We start from the raw sequence: 18,683 nt of genomic DNA on the forward strand, positions 1-18,683 counted from the left end.
GGTGGAATCCTCACCTATGCTTCCATCTTCACGACATGTCTCTGGGATTAGAGAGGTTGACAGTGGGCTCAGCAGCTCTAAGAAGTATCCCCCTGAGATCTTCCCAGAATTGGATCCAGAGACCTAAGTTATTCCACGGTAAATCTTCAAAGGTGAGATAAACAAGCGACGTAACTGTCTCTGCTGCAACTCTTCCATAGACAGATTTCCAGGGTCTGGATATGATGATACTGGCCACCTCTCAATGGGTAAAGCCCCCAAATCCATTGCTCAGAACATTAAGGCAACCCAAATAATGGCCTATCAGGAGACAGCCAGTCCCCATGGAAACAACCCACTCTTCTGCTGCCTCCACCAGGGAAGAGATCAAGTATGAAACTCATTCAAATATACATGTGCACCCAAGGTTTGGCATGCCTGCAAACAGTCGCACTTGGAATGCCTGATAAGCTCTCAGGGCAGTGGCAGTGGTTGTAGTAATGGGCAGGGTGCTGGAGAGCACAGCAAACAGAATGCCAAGCATCTTTCTGTCATCCACTTACAATAGACAGATGTGGGCAGTGCTGGCAGCAGAGGGAATGGGAGGAAGGTCTTGTGTAACCCCTTGTTTCTTAGAAGGGGAGGGCATGGACTCTGGGAACTGACTGGTCTCTGGAATTATCCAAGGTTGAATTCAATCTAGGGCTAAGTCATGCAGTCCCTTCACCACAGCACCCACAATTGCAATGTGTCAGACCAAGGGGTTAATGCCAGCCATCATGTCCCAGAGGAGACACTGGTCAGTCTTGACAGCCTCACTCCATTCAGTTTTTATAAAATGTCTGCCAAAAATCAAAGCTTAATAACCATAATTTGTCTGTCAGTTGTTCCTCCAAGAAAAAAATATTCTATAAAACAGCAGAAAAAGTGTTCGAAGGCCTTTAATTCCCAGCAAGAGTTAAGAATTTATTAACAAGAGAAAGGTTTCTCAAGCAAGAGAGTGACATAATTAAAGAAATATATTAAGGAAACTAATATGATGATGGTATCCAGGGTGAATTTCAATGAGAAGATATAGGTTTCTGGGTAGGGATGCAAGCCAATAAATGTACTAAGCCAAAATCATATTGATAATGTTGTTTCTTAAAATGTATGAGGGTTACATGGGTATTTTATTACTCTCTGTAACTTATATAAACATATACATATATATTCCATTGTATTATGAAATATTAATTCAAGAAATAAAAATAATATGCCATGCAACCCACTATAATATACCTTTACCATTCATCATATGAGCTTTCCTAACACGAGTTAAAGAATTGTTGGCATGGAACTTCCTTCTCTAGGCACCTCATGTGCCTAAAATAAATTGATTTGGAATTTTTAAAGATGTCTTCTCCTAGCCCAATGGTTTTATTTATTGTCAGAAAAACATTATTCAGAGTTATACTTCATGTGGCAATAACCTTAACTATTAATTTTTAACTGTTGACAGATGATTTTAAGAACAGCATTGGTATTCATCAATAACTAAATGATATTTTTATAAAGTAATAATAATAAATCCATGCTCTCAGATGTTGATAATATTATAAAACTTTTAAAATTATGTTTTACTCTACAGGCTATATTATCACTGAAATACCATCACTTTCACAGGATGCCCTGACTATTTTCCAGCAAATAGAATTAATTAGAAATTTAAATTTGAAACCTGATATTATAATCAATATTAAGGTAAGAATATTAGTTGTGTTTCTAGTATGGTATATATAACCATTCTTTTTTTTTTTTTTTTTTTTGCGGTACGCGGGCCTCTCACTGTTGTGGCCTCTCCCGTTGCGGAGCACAGGCTCCGGACGCTCAGGCTCAGTGGCCATGGCTCACGGGCCCAGCCGCGCCGCGGCATGTGGGATCTTCCTGGACCAGGGCACGAACCCGTGTCCCCTGCATTGGCAGGCGGACTCTCAACCACTGTACCACCAGGGAAGCCCAACCATTCTTTTTGATAGTTAAATTCAAGGAATGTTCTTAATTGTTTTAAGGAGTTAGGAAAATAATAATTTATGCGTCAGTTATAGGGTCTGAATTATACTTTGTCATACCTCTATGCTTTTGCACCTGTAGCTCCATCCACGGGAAACACCTCCTTGCCTCTTCACCAGGCTTCATCACAGTTATCCTTTGAATGCCAGTTCAGGCATCATCTCTGCAGAACTTTCCCCAACAACCAACCCCTCCGCACCAACACAAACATTAACTAATTCTCATTCTCTCTCCCTCTCTCTCCCTCTCTCTCTCCCCCACAGCTGCTTCATTACAGGAAAGTTAAATACTTCTCTGATGACCATTCATGTTGCTCTTTTCTATCATATTACCTCACTGTATTGTAATTGTCCATTTTCTTCTAGACTCTGCCTTACTTGGAGGCAGGAACCATGTCTCACTCCTGTAAATCTCAACTAGCACAATAAGTGGTACCTAATACGTTTGCCGGTTAAATAAAATGAAAGAATGAACAAATTATTTGGATGTACGAATGTTAAAGAACACTGATGGGTTGGTCCTGTTCCCATTTCTCTCCTTTACCAACTGTAGAACATGGTAAATCACATTTAGGAGCCTCAATTTCCTCTTCACAAAGATGATACAAAGATAGCTCCTTCATAGGGTTGTGGTAAGAATGCAGTGAGGTGAGGACCACTTGTTTATATGAACATGAATGATAACCATTTATAACAATACCCTGCCTGATTCCCCAAAGGGTTTGACAACTCAAAATAAATTAAATGGTCCTCAGCTCAGGTGCAGGGACTCAGTGGTGTGTTTGGGCTAGCTGTGAGAGACAGGTGGCATTCAGTGATGGGTGTTGGGGTCATCTGCAGCCCCAGCCCAATGTCATGATCGGAGGCCATTCAAAATCCCTGTGTGACCTTCAGAATGTCACCCATGTGAATATATGAGTGAGAAAAAAAAAATCTCAAACAATTAACTGAAACCAAATATAAAGTCTAGGCCATGGAACACAGAAATTATATAGGAAATTAAGACTGGGTGGAATAAGAACACAGAGATATACAGGCCATAAGGCTCCAAATGCTCACTAAATTTGGGTCATAAATTTGGTTCTAAGTTTGATGAACCAAAGCAGAAGGGGAAATGTGACCAGTTATATAAAATCCGCATTGCCCATGAAAAGACAAGCCATTCCTCAGGAAAAACAAAATGAGAGATATATCTTACATGGATCTCAACATAAGGATTGTTAACGTAGAGAATGAAGTCCTTAACCCCATTGATATTGTGTGATGGTGGGTGTCCATGGCAGTTTCCACAGGTAGCTGTAGCTGGGGCATAATCAGAGGGCCTCATGGGAGATAGAACTTCAGTACAGCACACACTTCTCTGATGGTTTGGCCTTATTTGGGAATAGAGTCTGGGATTTCTAGACCAGAAGTTTTTAGCCTGGGATCCATGAATCCTTAAGCATCCATGAACGTTCTGAAACTATATGCAAATTTTATGTGTATGGACATTTTTCTGAAGCAAAAGCCTATGGCTTTCATCATATTCTAAAGAGGTCTGTATACTAAAAAAACAAACAAACAAAAAAAACGCATTAAGGGCCAGTGATCTGCTACAGCAGTGGTTCTCAGAATTTGGTCCGAGAGCCAACAGCATTAGCAGCGCTCAAGAAGCTTGTTGGAAATGCAGATTCTCAGGGAGCACCCCAGAACTACAGAAACTGTTGGGGTAGCATCCAGCTGTCTGTGTTGAGAAGCCCTCCAGTACACATGGATGCTGCTGAAGTTTGAGGATCACTGCTCCCAGGCATACCTTCAGATTCACCCTAAGATTAATAAATCACTTCCTATAAGTGAAAACAGGAGACAATAGTCTTTGTCAAGGACCCACAATGTGGGTATTCTGGGTTGCCGAATGAGGGCAAATATACATGTGGTTTTTTTAATTACCAGAATGGGTTGAGATCTTTTTTTGTGAAAAAATTAGAAACCCTAAATAAAAGTCTTGCCTCAGTAAATACCCATCCCATCTCCATATAGAAGTAGTCTGAAGAAATCAGAAAATGAGCACGAAAAGTTCTAAAGTTTCTTGCTTCCTTTGTTTCTCAAAAGTGTGATGCATGAACTGTTGGCATCAGAATCACTGACAATGTTTGCTAAAATGTCTGAGCCTCACTCTAGATTTAATAAATCACAGGGGAAGCAGAAATCTTTTTTTACAATCCTCTGTATACAGTTACACTCTAATGTTTGAGAACCACTACTATAGAACGTCATCCAGAGTTTATCATGAAAAATATTCAGAGCAGGATTTACAGCTCAAAACCTTAGTTTATCATTAATAATGTGTCACAGAGCATGGGCTACAGATCAGAAGGCCTGGTCCCAAGTTGCAGTTTCCCCTCATGACATTGTGACCTTACCCTGCCAGAGCAGTCCTTTTCTGATCTGCAAAATGGCTTTAATCATATTGTATTACTTCTCTTACAGGGTTAGTTTAAGAATTGAGTAAAATATTACACTTGTGGAAGCACTTGAAATGATAAAATTACTCATAGACTTTGGTTCTGTCCTGTTTTACTATCCAGATTCAGTTTTCTCATTTACAAAATGAAAAGGTTAGACTAAACTAGATGACCTTTCAGGTCCCATTCATTGATGCTATTTTATGAAATACTTCATCCATAAAGCTGTAAATGATAGTAAATACTATAAATAAAAGACATATTTTTTTTGTCATAAGATTGTGGCTATTCCCCCTTTTTCATCCATTCTCAGCTTTTTCAAACTAATCTGACAGAATCCTCCTGTGTACCTTTGCTGACTAAATTGATTTTCTATTCTATTTCTCTGGCTCTTTCTACTGTTATTCTAACCCTCTTTTTTTTATTTTAATCTTAAAGCTTCTGATACTTTCTCACATGTGTTACTTTTGGGTAAAGAAAAGCGTTGTCATAGCAGAAAAGTTGTATCTTGTGCCTCTCTTGGTATATGATAAAATCTGATTCAAAATGCCATTTACAGTATTGAATTTGCTCAGGGTTTTGAGGAATTTGGGAGTTTAGATACTGCATAGTATGTGAATAGGAAGTAAAGACATATTCAAAATGTTTTATGTAATTACTAATGTTGTTCCTTAGTGTCCTGACTATGATTTATGCCAAAGAATTTCGGGGCAAAGGCAGCACAGTCGTACAGGATACATATTCACAAGAGATCAGTGGGATCCTGAAGTCATTGAGAATCTCAGGAAAAAGAAGAAAGAAGCCCAAAAGGAAGGAAAAGGAGAAGAGGAAAGGGAAGAGGAAGAAGAGCAAGAAGAAGAAGAGGTAATATCCCCATACCAGATACTACACTTTTAAACTGCTATCATTAAATTAAATGATAGTATAAATAATCAAAAAAATAGCAGCTACTAGAGAAAATTACACTTTCTTTAAGTTTTCATTTAGTCTGGAGGAAATAGCAAAAATATTTCATGTTTTCAAGAACCATTAGATCATAATGTAGAGGTCATCAAGTTTAAGGTCATCCTTCTTGTCAGTATGGAAGTCCTTCCATATCCTGACAGCTAATCTGCTTCATTTCATAGCAACAGAGTTACTGGTCACCTACTATGTGTCAAGCACTATGTAAGCTAGAGTGAGGAGTTAGAGCCATATAAGACAAGTGTAATATGGAGAAGAAGGTAGCCCAGTCAGAATCCAATTTATGAAGTTAGTATAACCCCGATTTCAAACTCTGACAAAGAGAGCACATGAAAAGAAAGCTATAGCCCAATTTCACATATAATGTTGATACAACAATCCTAAATTCAGTACTAGTAAGCATAATGCAATAGGGCCTCAAAAGAATCTTCTACCATGACTTAATGAGGAAAATTGATATAAAGAAATCTGTTAATAGGTGACGGGTTGGATTTAGCCTACTGGGGTGGGACAGGTCATAGTTTGCCAGTCCTTGCCCTACTGAAATATACCTGTGATTTCTATTATAAATTTATTTATTTATAATGTTTTATAATTTAAAATAATTTCTATAATTTGTAAATTATTATGAATAAATACTATTTCTATTAGGGCCTAGACTCTGTGAAGTCAGATGTTAATTTGTAGATGGCTACATCGCAAATCATTTGTCTAGTGGAAAAGATAAGCCGCAAAAGCTACAGTTTTATTGCCCTGTAGGATATTAAGTAGGATAGCAAACTTTGCACTCTGATTTCAGTTATTATAGATACTTCAGCTTTGTCATCCTGCTGGTTCCCTCACTAATAGGTTAAATGAATTTTTGACATTCGCTCTTTCACTTAAGAGTAGATCTTAAGAGTTCTCATCACAAGAAAAAAACTGTAACTATGTATGGTGATGGGGGTTAACTAGATTTATTGTGATCATCTCACAATAGGTACAAATACAGTTGACCCTGGAACAACTCCAGGGTTGGGGCACTGACCCTCCATGCAGTTAAAAATCCAAGTTAACTTTACAATCCAACCTCCGTATCCGCGGCTCTACATCCTAACAACCGCAGATGATGTAGTAGTATGGTATTTACTATTGAAAAATATCCTCCTATAAGTGGACCCATGCAGTTCAAATTCACGTTGCCCAAAGATCAACTGTATTGAATCATTATATTGTACACCTGAAACTAATGTAACGTTATATGTCAATTACATCTCAATTTTAAAAAACTGTTAATATAAGACAGCCCATTTAAAAATATAAAATAATCTTCCCTGTGCAAATAAGGCATTAGATAATAGTCAGCATCTATATACCAGATTTTTTTAAAAAGGTAAACCTCACAGCAAATAGGAATAAAAGTGTGTCATTTTAGCCTGAATAAAGCATACCATTGTAATTAAGATAACAAATATGATAATAAGATAATAAATATGATATTGAATGCCTACCAGGCCTTGGGCTGAGAACTTTTACACATACTATTTCCTCTGCCTTGAAATATTCTTTCCCCAGAAATCTGTGTGGCTCTACTCAAATGTCACTTCTTCAGCGAACCCTTTCATGACCACCTTCTCCCATCACTCTCCATCTCCTCTCCTCTGCATCATCTTTCTTCTTAGCTCTTACAATCACAGCCTAACCTGTGATGTATTTATTTGTCTACTTATTTATACTCTGTCTTCCTCAATTGGGACATGTGCTCTCTGAGCCCCAGGGCTCAGTTCTGTTCTGTTCCCCAGTTTTGTTCTCTGTCATCTCTCAAGCTCCTAGAACAGTGTCTGGCACAGAGTAGGCACTTAAGCTTTACTAAATGAATTAATCAATGAATGAATGAGCTACAAGCTCAAGTATTCATAAAAAATCTAATTGCTTTGTCTCTAAAAATCTGATGTTATTCCTTTATTCTTCCCTACTTATTGGGGAGCAAAAAGAAATTAGTAAGTATCGAAGTGAATTTAAAGCTTTATTCCATCTGATTAAGGAACTTCAGGGGTGTTCTATCTCTCTAAAATAGAAATCCTGTTTCTAATCTGCCCTTCTCCCTTCTTCTCATCCCAAAAGGGCATCTAGGTATAAGGAGGGAGGGATATGACTTGTAAATAAAGTAACAATTAACATAAAGATATTTAACATCTTTTCCATTTAGGCATTTATTGCTGAAATGCAGGTGGTGGCTGAAATTCTTCAACATCTAGTTCAGAGGCCTGAGGATTATTTGGAAAATATTGAACACATTGTTAAATTTTATAAGGAAATAATTCTTCACCCTTTAGAAGTAAGAACAAGATATGTTGCTGAAAATGGGAATGTTGATATTTGTGTTTTATCCCTGAAATAACTTTCACATTTCTTCACTTCATGTATTATCTACCTGATTCTCCTCCTCTTGAGCTTGGTAAAATGCTATCAGAATAAGATTGCATTCCAAAAGCTGTTTCACAGAACAATATTATTTTACTCTTACAAAGCAGGAATGTTGCTGAAAATTGCATTTTTCAAAAGTCATTAGGGGAATTTGTTTATGGTTGGAGGTTGGAAAGTCCATGTCAAGAGATTGTTTTGTGAAAGCATTTACGGGTTTATCAAAACAAATGTACAGTTGAGGTGTATCTTTTATTCTAAAAGGAATTGTTAATTTAGTTAAATTGCAGTCTAAAGAAGAGCTATCCCAGACTGGTTTCTCTGTTTATCCCATTCAAAGATGATTATTTGCAAACATGATAAGGCCATTATATATTATAATAGGAAATTTTTAATTAAAATATTAGCATTTTAAAAGTATGATTACTGAAATTATGATTATTGAAAAGCATATTTTAATGGTTAAAAATCCAGGTCAGACTCTGCCCAATTTATGTTGGAGATTTATTCAACAAACATTTATTATCTGGTATTTGGCCAGATACCATGCTAAGCAATGGAAATACAAAGAAAATAAAAAACAGTCCTCAAATTACCTCTTCCCATCTGATAGAGAAACTAAAAGAATTTGTTTCATGCTATTTTATAATGTTTATATATTTTTAGAGACAAATGAGTGGATCATTTTCATCACCATTGCCCACCCCGCCCCCGCCAAAAAATGAGAACCAAACTGGTTTCTTTTTTTATTGAAATACAGTTGATTTACAATATTGTGTTAGTTTCAGGTGTACAGCATAATGATTCAGTACTTTTGTTTTCTTATGTATGACTTTGATTCCTCCCTTCTTCTTCTTCCATTCCTGGCCTTTAAACATAGCTTCTTAAGTGTAATTTACATGTCTATCCATAATATTCTTTCTCCTTCAACAAAAATATTCTACATATTCCTTAAGTGGCTGGCATTGGGTATCAAATAAAGCATAATTAATATCAGATTCAGAAGATTAGAAAACTATATTCATGGGCAGGGGGTTGGATAGGGACCAAGTCTCACATCCTAGCATCACCAATGCCCAGTGCAGTGCCCAAATTCTGGCAAGTGGTAAATGCTTAACAGATGGTCAGCTGAACAAGTGATGAGCTCACAAAGGAAAAAGAATGACAGCTTCCATTTCATTACATGTAAAGCTTCTGGAAATAAATTTTTAAAAAACACCTCACTCAAATAAAAAGATAACAAACTTGAAAAATATCCACATCAACTATGATAAAAGATTTAAAGCTTTGATATAGTAAAAGGTCATAGACTCACAGACATAGAGAACAGACAGGGTTAACAAAGGGGAGGGAGGGTGGGTGGGGGAGGGATGGAGTGGGAGTTTGGGGTTAGCAGATGCAAACCAGTGTATATAGAAGGGATAAATAACAAGGTCCTACTATATAGCACAGGGAACTATATCCAATATCCTGTGATAAACCACAATGGAAAAGAATATTAAAAATAGAATGTATATATATGTATAACTGAATCACTTTGCTGTACAGCAGAAATTAACACATTGTAAATCAACTATTCTTCAATTTTTTAAATGTGAAAAGAAAGGTCATAGAAATGATTTTTCTAAAACCTGTAAGGTCTTACCCTCCCGATGATAAATGGGCAAGAAATATGAGCAGACAATTCACAAAAATGAAAGACAAAAGAGTAACAGCCTATAGAAAAGTGTTCAGCTTTACTGATAATAAAGAAAGGCTAATCTAAATTAAGAGATATTTCCATGATCAAATTTTAAAAGATGAACAAGGAATAAGAATTACTAATTCTACCAAGTATATATGGTAAAGCACACACTCTCATACCCTGCTGAAAGGAATAGAAATTAGTATGGTGGGTTTTAGACAGCTTGTCTGAAAAAAGCCCAGAAGTGGAAAAATTCTAAGCCCTACAGCAAAGCATAGATAAAGAATCGAGTGCCCTGGTGCCAGCAGAGGAAGAATTTCAAAGCCAAGAACCTAGACGTTAGGCCTAGGTGATGCTTGCTGAATAGTATATAGCTTGCCTTGTAAAGTAATTCCAAGGTGCTGGTGTGTGTGGAGGGAGGTGGGAGAGCCTTCAAAGGTAGGAGCCTGCAAATCCAGTCTCCTCTGACCTGGCTGAGATGTCAATTCACTTGGAAGGCCAATACCACCAAAATCCAGTGTTCCTTCAAAAGACATGAGGAAAGCAAGTGGGAGCAAAGTAACCTGCATCATTTTCTGGCTTATATCCTACTTCAGGGGTAATCCAAGGCTAAGTCCTCATTCTCGCCTGTCTTCGAATCCCACCTTGACTCCCGGTCGGACCTGGTATAGAATCTTTAGCCTTAGGATTGTTCCTACCCTTAGACTTAGTAAGTCCATTCTTAAGAATCTAGCTTAAGGAAAGTATATGAAATGCAGAAAAGCATAATGTACTTCCTTGTTCAGAACATGGTTATTTATGGTTAAATAAATAATGCAGACATAATGTGCCTTCTGTCTAGAAGAAAAGAAATACTTAGAACCTGACCTTGCGCAGTATTATGAAAGACAAAATGTACTGGACATTTAAGGAGATGATTTTGTTCAGACGATTGCAACAGAGAGAATGTTCATTAAGGAGGACTTTCTCAAAGAAAAATAAGGGGGCTGGGGTTTTATGGAGGCAGGTAAACAAGGGAGCCATCCTCAGGTCCTATGGAAATCATGAAAAAAGATGGAGATGGATCTTATCTGAGTCTTTGAGGAAAGGTGGAGGTGGGTCTTATCTCCCCACCATCTCTACTTTCTGGGAACACAAGACTCAGATACAGTTCAACATTGCCAATGTCAAAAAATAAAATCTCTTGGATTTTAGATTTTAATAGTAAAAAAAATAGTGGAAGAAAATTTATAAGAATATTAATATATCCTTGAGATAGAGAAAATCTAATTTAAGCAAGGAAGGAAATCCAGAAACAATGAGAACAGATTTCATCATAAAAATATTTTATATTGCAAAAGATACCATAAACAAAGTCAAAAGATAAATCATAGAAAGGCAAAACATTTACAAACCATATGGCAAATAAGGGCTAAAGATTCTCCATGAATGTTATGCAGAAGAAAGAGTCTAACGGAAAATTGCGCAGAGGTTATGGTTTGGCAGTTTACAGAGAAGGATATCTGGATACTGAACATCACCCACAGCCAGAGGAATAAAAAGTGAAATGAACCAACCCCATTCTTCAGCTAGCAGTTTGGTAGAAATTATTCTATGAATACATACAGAGAGATAGATGCCCCAAAACGCTTCTGTTGGAAAGACTCTAAGACTTCACTGTAGAGAAAAATGGAAAAAACAGAAAGAGGAAAATTCAAGGTAAGACTAGTTTAGGCTTTTGTAAAAGCTCTCCTGAAAATAACATCTATTATGTCAAGTATAAAGCAAATAATTTAGCTTTAAATATTTTTCATGGTATATTAAGATTCTGATCTTTTGCCAATGATCTTGAATGATGAGGCTTGTGTTTGATCATCTGCAGGAAGTAATGGCTGAACACGATTCCCAGTATCTCATTGAGCTAGACGGAAATAAGCCCCCAGAGGAGCTCTTCACGGTAAGTGCAATGCTCAGTAAGAATATGCCACAGTTTGGAAAATCGAAAAAGTATCAACTGGATTATACTTATTTTAATAAATATCATTAATAGATTTACTTTTTTAATACCATTTATTTTTGAAAAATTCATCTTGACACTTAAAATTTTGATGTGGTATTTATTCATCTGTCCATATTTAAATCAAAACTGCATTTGAATTTAAAATCTCTGTGTGACCAAAAGTGCCTCAAAGAAAAGGAAAAGCAGGTAACAGCCAATAGACACAGGACACAATGCTTAACATGAGCCATAGGGAAATGCAAACCAAAGCTATAATGAGATACCATTTCAAATCCACTAAGATGGCTAAAATTAAAAACAGAAAACAAAACAGACAATAAATAACAAGTGTTGGTGAGGATGTAGAAAAATTGGAACACCTGTACATAGTTGGTAGGATTGTAAATGGTGTGGCCACTTTGGAAAACAGTTTGGCAGTTCCTCAAAAGGTTAAACATGGAGTTACCACATGACTCAGCAATTCGTGTCCTAGGTATATACCCAAAAGAATTGAAAATAGGTGTTCAAATGAAAATTTGTGCATGAATATTCATAGCAGCACTATTCACAATAGCTGAAAGGTAGAAACAACACAAATGTCCATTAACTGATGAATGGATAAATAAAATGTGGTATACTCATACGATGGAATATTATTCAGCAATAAAAAGGAATGAAGTATTGACACATGTTACAACATGGATGAATCTTGAACACAGGCTAAGTAAAGAAAAGTTACAAAAGATCACATATCATATGATTCCATTTACATGAAATGTCCAAAATAGGCAAATCTACAAAGACAAAAAATGGATAAGTGGTTCCTTAGTGGCAGGGGGTGGGGGGCGTGGGTTTACCACTGTGGGAGATCCCAGGATAAGTGTGGAGTGACTACTAATGGGTATATGGTATATTTTGGGGGTGATGAAAATGTTCTAGGATTAATTGTGGTGATGGTTGCACAATTCTGAATATTCTAAAAACCATTTAATTGTACACTTTAAATGGATGAATTATATGGTATATGAATTATATCTCAATAAAGCTTTTTTTAAACAGAATATATGCATATTTGAAAATACAATATTATTTTCACTATTAAATGACAATGAGGGGAAATAGTTTCCATACTTATTATAAACAAATGCTGAGTATCTTTTATAAATATTTTAAAACTTCTGATATTTCAATAGGAAAAAAGCAAATATCCCGATAGAAAAAACAGGCAAAGGGCATGCGCAGGTAATTTAGCAAGAAATGTCTAATAATATATTTTTTTAAACTTCTATAATCATATTATTAGTCAAAGAAATGCAAACAGCACAAAGAATAAAAAGCAGCATTTTCTTAGCAGATTTAACAAATTTATCCAATATCCAGGATTGTGGGGAGGGTTTGTGAAATGCTCTTATACCGTTTCAGTAGGAGCATACAGGGCACAATCTTCCTGGAAAATAATACGGCATATATGTATCCAAAAGATTTTTTTTTTTTTTTGCGGTATGCGGGCCTCTCACTGTTGTGGCCTCTCCCGCTGCGGAGCACAGGCTCCGGACGCACAGGCTCAGCGGCCATGGCTCACAGGCCCAGCCGCTCCGCGGCATGTGGGATCTTCCCGGACCAGGGCACGAACCCGTGTCCCCTGCATTGGCAGGAGGACTCTCAACCACTGTGCCACCAGGGAAGCCCCAAAAGATTTTTTTTTATGTCTATCATCTGTCCAAAGAGGCCCAATTTCTAGTAATTTATTCTAAGGAAATACATGGAGATATACAGAAAGATTTTTGTTCAAGATGTTTATGATCACAAAAAAAGCAAAAAATGTTTGGGAAAGGGGTTTTTTTAAATGTGTGAATTTGAAAGACTAATGCATGATTTTTGGCGAAAACATAATAGTAATTCTTCTGTTTATGGTAACCATACTAAATACATCATTTAAATATATTTCATGTGATAACTTCCCACTTAGAATGTAAGGAAGAGAAGGTACTTTTTTTTCCCCCAAAATGTAAATATCTTCATTCTTTTTTTTTAAACTGAGGTATAATTGACATACAACATTATATTAGTTTCAGGTATACAACATAATGGTTCGATATTTGTAGATACTGTGAAATGATCACCACAATAAGTCTAGCTAACATCTGACACCATACATAAAGAATTTTTTTTCTTATGATGAGAACTTTTAAGATGTATTCTCTTAGCAACTTTCAAATAGGCAATATAGTACTATCAACTATAATCACCATGCTGTACACTACATCCCCAGGGCTTATTTATTTTATAACTGAAAGTTTATATTTTTGAATTCCTTCAACCATTTTGTCTACCTCCCATCCTCCACCCCCCACCTCTGGTAGCCACCAATCTGCTTTCTGTATCTATAAGCTTGTGCCTTTTTGTAAAATATCTGCATTCTGATTTAAAAGTTATACACACTCATGGTTTTAAAATAACCAGAAAACACAAAAGTACAAAATACAAAAATAATACAAAATAATATGCATCATAAAAATACAAAAATATATATTACATAAAAAAATAAAAGCAAAAAATATACAGTCCAATACAAAATAATACAAAAATACATTACCTTCTTCTTAAACACCTAATAGGTGTGCAGCATTATGATAAGCTCTAGTGATACAGATGGGAAGGGGTCAGAGAAGTCCCTCCCCTCACACAGTATCCAATATGTTGGGGGAAAATAAATATTTCAAGGGCAGTTTGTGTTATAATCTGGGAGGTACAAGGTACTATAGGAGCTCATGGCAAAAGGACAGGACCTAATCTCGTGAGGAAGGCCATGTGTCTGTAATTATTTCTAAATTGAAACTCTAAGGATGAGTAAGAATTAGACTGTGAGGGCTGGTGAGGGGAGGAAGGTGGGACAGTGTTCCAGGCTGAGGGAAGGGTCTGTGTGAAGCCCCAGAGGCAAAAAAAGAGCCTAGTGAGTTCTAGGAAATGAATGAAGGACTGGAAGATGGAGGAGTTTTTAGGGGGATGGAGTAGGAGTGGAGTAGTGCCAAAACTAGGAATAAGCAGGGGTTGCAGCAAGAAAGGCCTCATAAGCCACGTTGAAGAGTTTAGACCTCATCATGAGAGAGTGGGCTGCCAGTGAAAGGTTTTAAGCCAGAGAGTAAAATGCTTCTACTTCCATTTAAGAAAGATCACTCAGACTGCAATGCAAAGGAAAAACTGAGGAGAAGCAGGTTGGTGGGAGGAAGACTAGTTCTGACTTTTGCAGCACATCAGATGAGAGATGGTGGTCTAACCTAGGGTAATGACTGTGGGAATGGACAGAAGACAGACCTGGGAGCTACTTAATGTAGGAGGACAGGGAGAGAGAAAAGTCAGGAGCAATGCCCAGATTTTTAGTTTGATATGGCTGGTGGCCACATAAGTAATAATGCTGGTGGTGCAACCAAATTAGGGAGAAGCTCCGCACTTAGAATATGCTCTTGCCAAGATCATCCGTGATCTCCTGATCAAAGCCAGTAGTGACTATTTGGTCTTCATCTAATTCACCTAGAAGCAATATTTGACCCAGCTCATCACTTCTTCCTTCCTGCTCCTTTCTTCCCTTGTCTTCTGGGACCCCACACTACTATAGCTCATTCTACCTCTACACTCTACATCTCTAACCTCTAGAGTTGGAGGATCCCAGAACTCATTCCTTGAGCACTCTTCTCTGTCTACCCTCATTTCTTAGGAGACTTCATCCAACCCAATGGCTTTAAATACCTTCTAAATGCTGGCAACTCTTAAATTCATATTACTATACCAGACCTTTCCCCTGAATTTCACACTTGTATAATCAACTGCTACTAAATATATCCAATATATCCTATTGGATGTATAATTGTCATCTCAGATTAAATGTGCAAGATAAAACTCCTGATCCGCCATCACCACCACCCTGCCCCAAATACACTCCTCCCACAGTTCTCCCCTCTCAGTATATGTCACATCATCCTTCCAGCTGCTCCTCTCTTTTTCTCATATCCCACATCCAACCCATCAGCATATACAGCAGGCTTCTTCTTCAAAATATATCCAGAATTTGACTACTTTTTACAACCTGGGACACACTTTCCTCAAGGTAAAGGGCAGAAGTTCCAACAGGCCTGGTTGAAACTTCCCAAGCCTATTAAGGCCCCGGCCAGCAATGGCACCCTTACACTTCTGCCCACTTTCTATTGGCCAGAACAAGTTACATGGAGAAGCTCAATACCAATGAGATAAGGATTCTCACATAAATTAGGGAATTAACAAGGGAAGGGCATGAATATTTGGGGACCAAAGGGTAGACTCTCATGGGTTGAATTGTGTCCCCAAAAATATATGTTGAGGAGCTAACCTTCAATACCTGTAAGTGTGACTTCATTTGGACATAAGATCTTTTCAGATGTAATCAAGTTAAGGTGAGGCCATAGTGAATTAGGATTGGTCCTAATCCAATATGGCTGGCATCCTTATAAGAGAAGAGACGCATGAACACAGGGAGAAAATGGCTATGTCACAACAGAGGCAGAGATTGGAGTGATGCATCTACAAGCCAAGCAATACCAAACATTGCTGGCAAACTACCAGAAGCTAGGAAGAACAAGGAAGTATTCTACTCATGAGCTCATGACTTTTTCAGGACATTTGAGATGTTCAAATGCCAATGTATTAAAAGACTTGTTCTTTAAATTTAGACAGTTATGGATCGACTTAAATATCTGAACCTAAAAAGAGCAGCTGTTTTAACCAAACTTCAGAGTGCAGAGGAAGGAATTAATGACACGACGGAAAATGTAAGTTATTTTTAACTGTTTGAAAGTCTACCCTTTCACTATATGTTGTGACCTTAATTTGTATCCTTTCAAGGTTTAAAAGGCTCTCAGGATACCTTTTATAAAAACGGATTTGATTTTTGGGAAGCTGTAATATTGGCACAATATTCTTGTAGACACTAAACACAACAAAAGTTTTGAAACAAAGAAAGACAATAAAATCAGAACAATCAACCACAGGAATAATAAAAAATAAAGAAACCCAAGTTCAGTTTCAAAATTTTGCAGCACCGAAGAAAGCAAAGACATAAAAGCCCTCAACTCTATACTCATTCATTTCCCCAATCATTCAACCAATTTTTAAAATAACTACTGTGTTTCTGGCCCTGATTGTATTGTGGATGTGATGGTGATCAAATTATAATTGCCAAGTGCTAAAAGGGCTACCAGGACTTTTAAGTGGAGGATTTGATCTATTCTGGGAAGTTTAGATTCACCTATAAAAATAGAAATAAAAAAACTAATACCAGAATCATAGATATTATAATTCAAATAAATTATGGAAATAAATTTAAGGAAAGAGGTCATTTTGTTATCCTGTACTGTGTAATCCCTAGATCTTAATGGCTGAATATAGCTGGAATATGTAACACGAACTGGTGCTGAAGAGGAGGAAAGGTGGGCCTGATGCACACAGAAGCTCTGTACTGAGTCACTTCTAGGTCATAACTGAAGGGAAAATTTAAAGTATTCAGAAAACCTGGGGGCTTTTCCGACCCGCAATTGCCGGGGTCTCGGCTTCCAGAGGAGGAAGACAGCATCGCGGAGGGTTCGAGCTGCGCTGCGCGAGCTCCGGCGACTGCCACTACCACTACCACCACCACCGCCGCCGCCGCCGCCGTCGCCGTCGCCGTCGCCTCCCGGGCCTGGCGGGCCGCCGGCCACGGCGGCAAGTTCTCGCGGGATAAGAATGAGCCCGCGCAGCCCTCGGAGCGCGAGCCCGGGTCGGGGGTAGTTCCGCCAGGAGAAGCAGAATCAGCTGTGGGGGAAGGCCAAGCGGCTTAATCTTTCTCCTGTGAAATTGTCCGAGCTCCATGCTGATCAAGATACAAGCTTGAGCTTCAAGATACATACGCGAAAGGGACGAGTTCAAGAGGAAGAGATTGAAGGCTGAAGGCTTAGATGAAGATGGAGAGAAAGAAGCAAAACTTGTCAGCAGTCTCAACGTTATCCTGGCCAAGTGTGGTCGGGACGGGAGAAACGACGCCCAGGCCGGCTGTGAGCAGCAACGTCCTCAGCCCCGGCACCGAGGACCACAGCCTGGAGGACCCCCGGCTGGAGAAGCTGTGGCACAAGGCGAAGACCTCCGGGAGGTTTTTCAATGAAGAACTGGACCAGTCGTGGTGGGAGTTTCAGCATCACAGGGAGAAGGTCCAGGAGAATAAGGTCCTTCTGGAGACCCTGAGCGGGACAGAAGAAATTAAGGAAAACGTTGTCAGTCCCGCCGACGTGACCCACAGCCAGGAGGACGTGCTGCAGAGCAGACATGCTGAGTGAAGGACAGGCTGCGGGACATCAGCCAGGACTTCGACCACCTACAGGAAGTCGGCCACCGGGGCTGCGGCGCCAAGGCAGAGTTCTACAAGCCCCAGGTGATGGATCTGTGGGACCTGGCCAGGTCAGCCAACTTCACAGAGAAGGAACTGGAATCCTTTTGGGAAGAGCTCAAGCACTTTGACACCGAAATCGAAAAGCATAACCACTATCAGAAGCAGCTGGAAATTTCTCATCACGAACAAGCACGTGGTTGGCCACCGGGAGCGCAGCAGGCACGGAACAGAGAGATACGCCTTGTTGGAGGAGAAGACCAAGGAGCTAGGCTACAAGGTAAAGAAATATTGACAAAATCTGTCCAGCCGGGTCTCCAGAGCTCACCACAACGAGCTCTGAGGGCCTAGGGAGCTACACACAAAAGTGTGTAGCTGCGGCTGCTACATACATCTGCTTTCTAGTTGACAAAAGTGTATAGCTGCGGCTGCTTAGCTGTCAGCTCCTCTGGTCTCTTCTCCCAGTCTCTGTGTCCTCGTGAGTTCATTTCTTTTTTCATTCCTCTGCTGTCATTTTTGCAAGGTTTTAGGAAAAAAGCAAACACAAATGCATGTGTTCAGTCTGCCTTTAACCAGAGACAGTCATGATCATTTTTTCGGCTGTGATATCAAACTCATTTGAAAGCTCATCTTTTCATCACCCCTCAGCCCCGGCTAGATATGTAGCCTCGGGGGCTCAAAGTTGAGAGAGGAGCATGGTCTGCTATTCACGCACTTTCTCCAAGTTTGGACGGGAAATAGGGATGATAAGGAAAAAGTGCCTGCTTCCTGACTTAACTGGGTACATTTCAGT

At 38.6% G+C, this 18,683-nt stretch overlaps 1 protein-coding gene and 1 pseudogene across 1 annotated transcript in view; both read left to right on the forward strand.

The window, feature by feature from the left end:
• Nucleotides 1–18,683, forward strand: part of AK9 (adenylate kinase 9) — a 121,470-nt gene that overhangs the window by 14,450 nt on the left and 88,337 nt on the right. Inside the window, exons 6-10 of the mRNA XM_032651866.1 lie at nucleotides 1,610–1,722; nucleotides 5,150–5,338; nucleotides 7,626–7,754; nucleotides 11,386–11,464; nucleotides 16,210–16,304. Coding sequence (XP_032507757.1) covers nucleotides 1,610–1,722; nucleotides 5,150–5,338; nucleotides 7,626–7,754; nucleotides 11,386–11,464; nucleotides 16,210–16,304 — 605 coding nt within the window. The remainder of the gene's footprint in view (nucleotides 1–1,609; nucleotides 1,723–5,149; nucleotides 5,339–7,625; nucleotides 7,755–11,385; nucleotides 11,465–16,209; nucleotides 16,305–18,683) is intronic.
• Nucleotides 16,907–18,233, forward strand: LOC116763703 (annotated as a pseudogene).

This window comes from Phocoena sinus, chromosome 12 (genome assembly GCF_008692025.1).
Source record: "Phocoena sinus isolate mPhoSin1 chromosome 12, mPhoSin1.pri, whole genome shotgun sequence".
Classification (NCBI taxonomy): Eukaryota; Metazoa; Chordata; class Mammalia; order Artiodactyla; family Phocoenidae; genus Phocoena; species Phocoena sinus.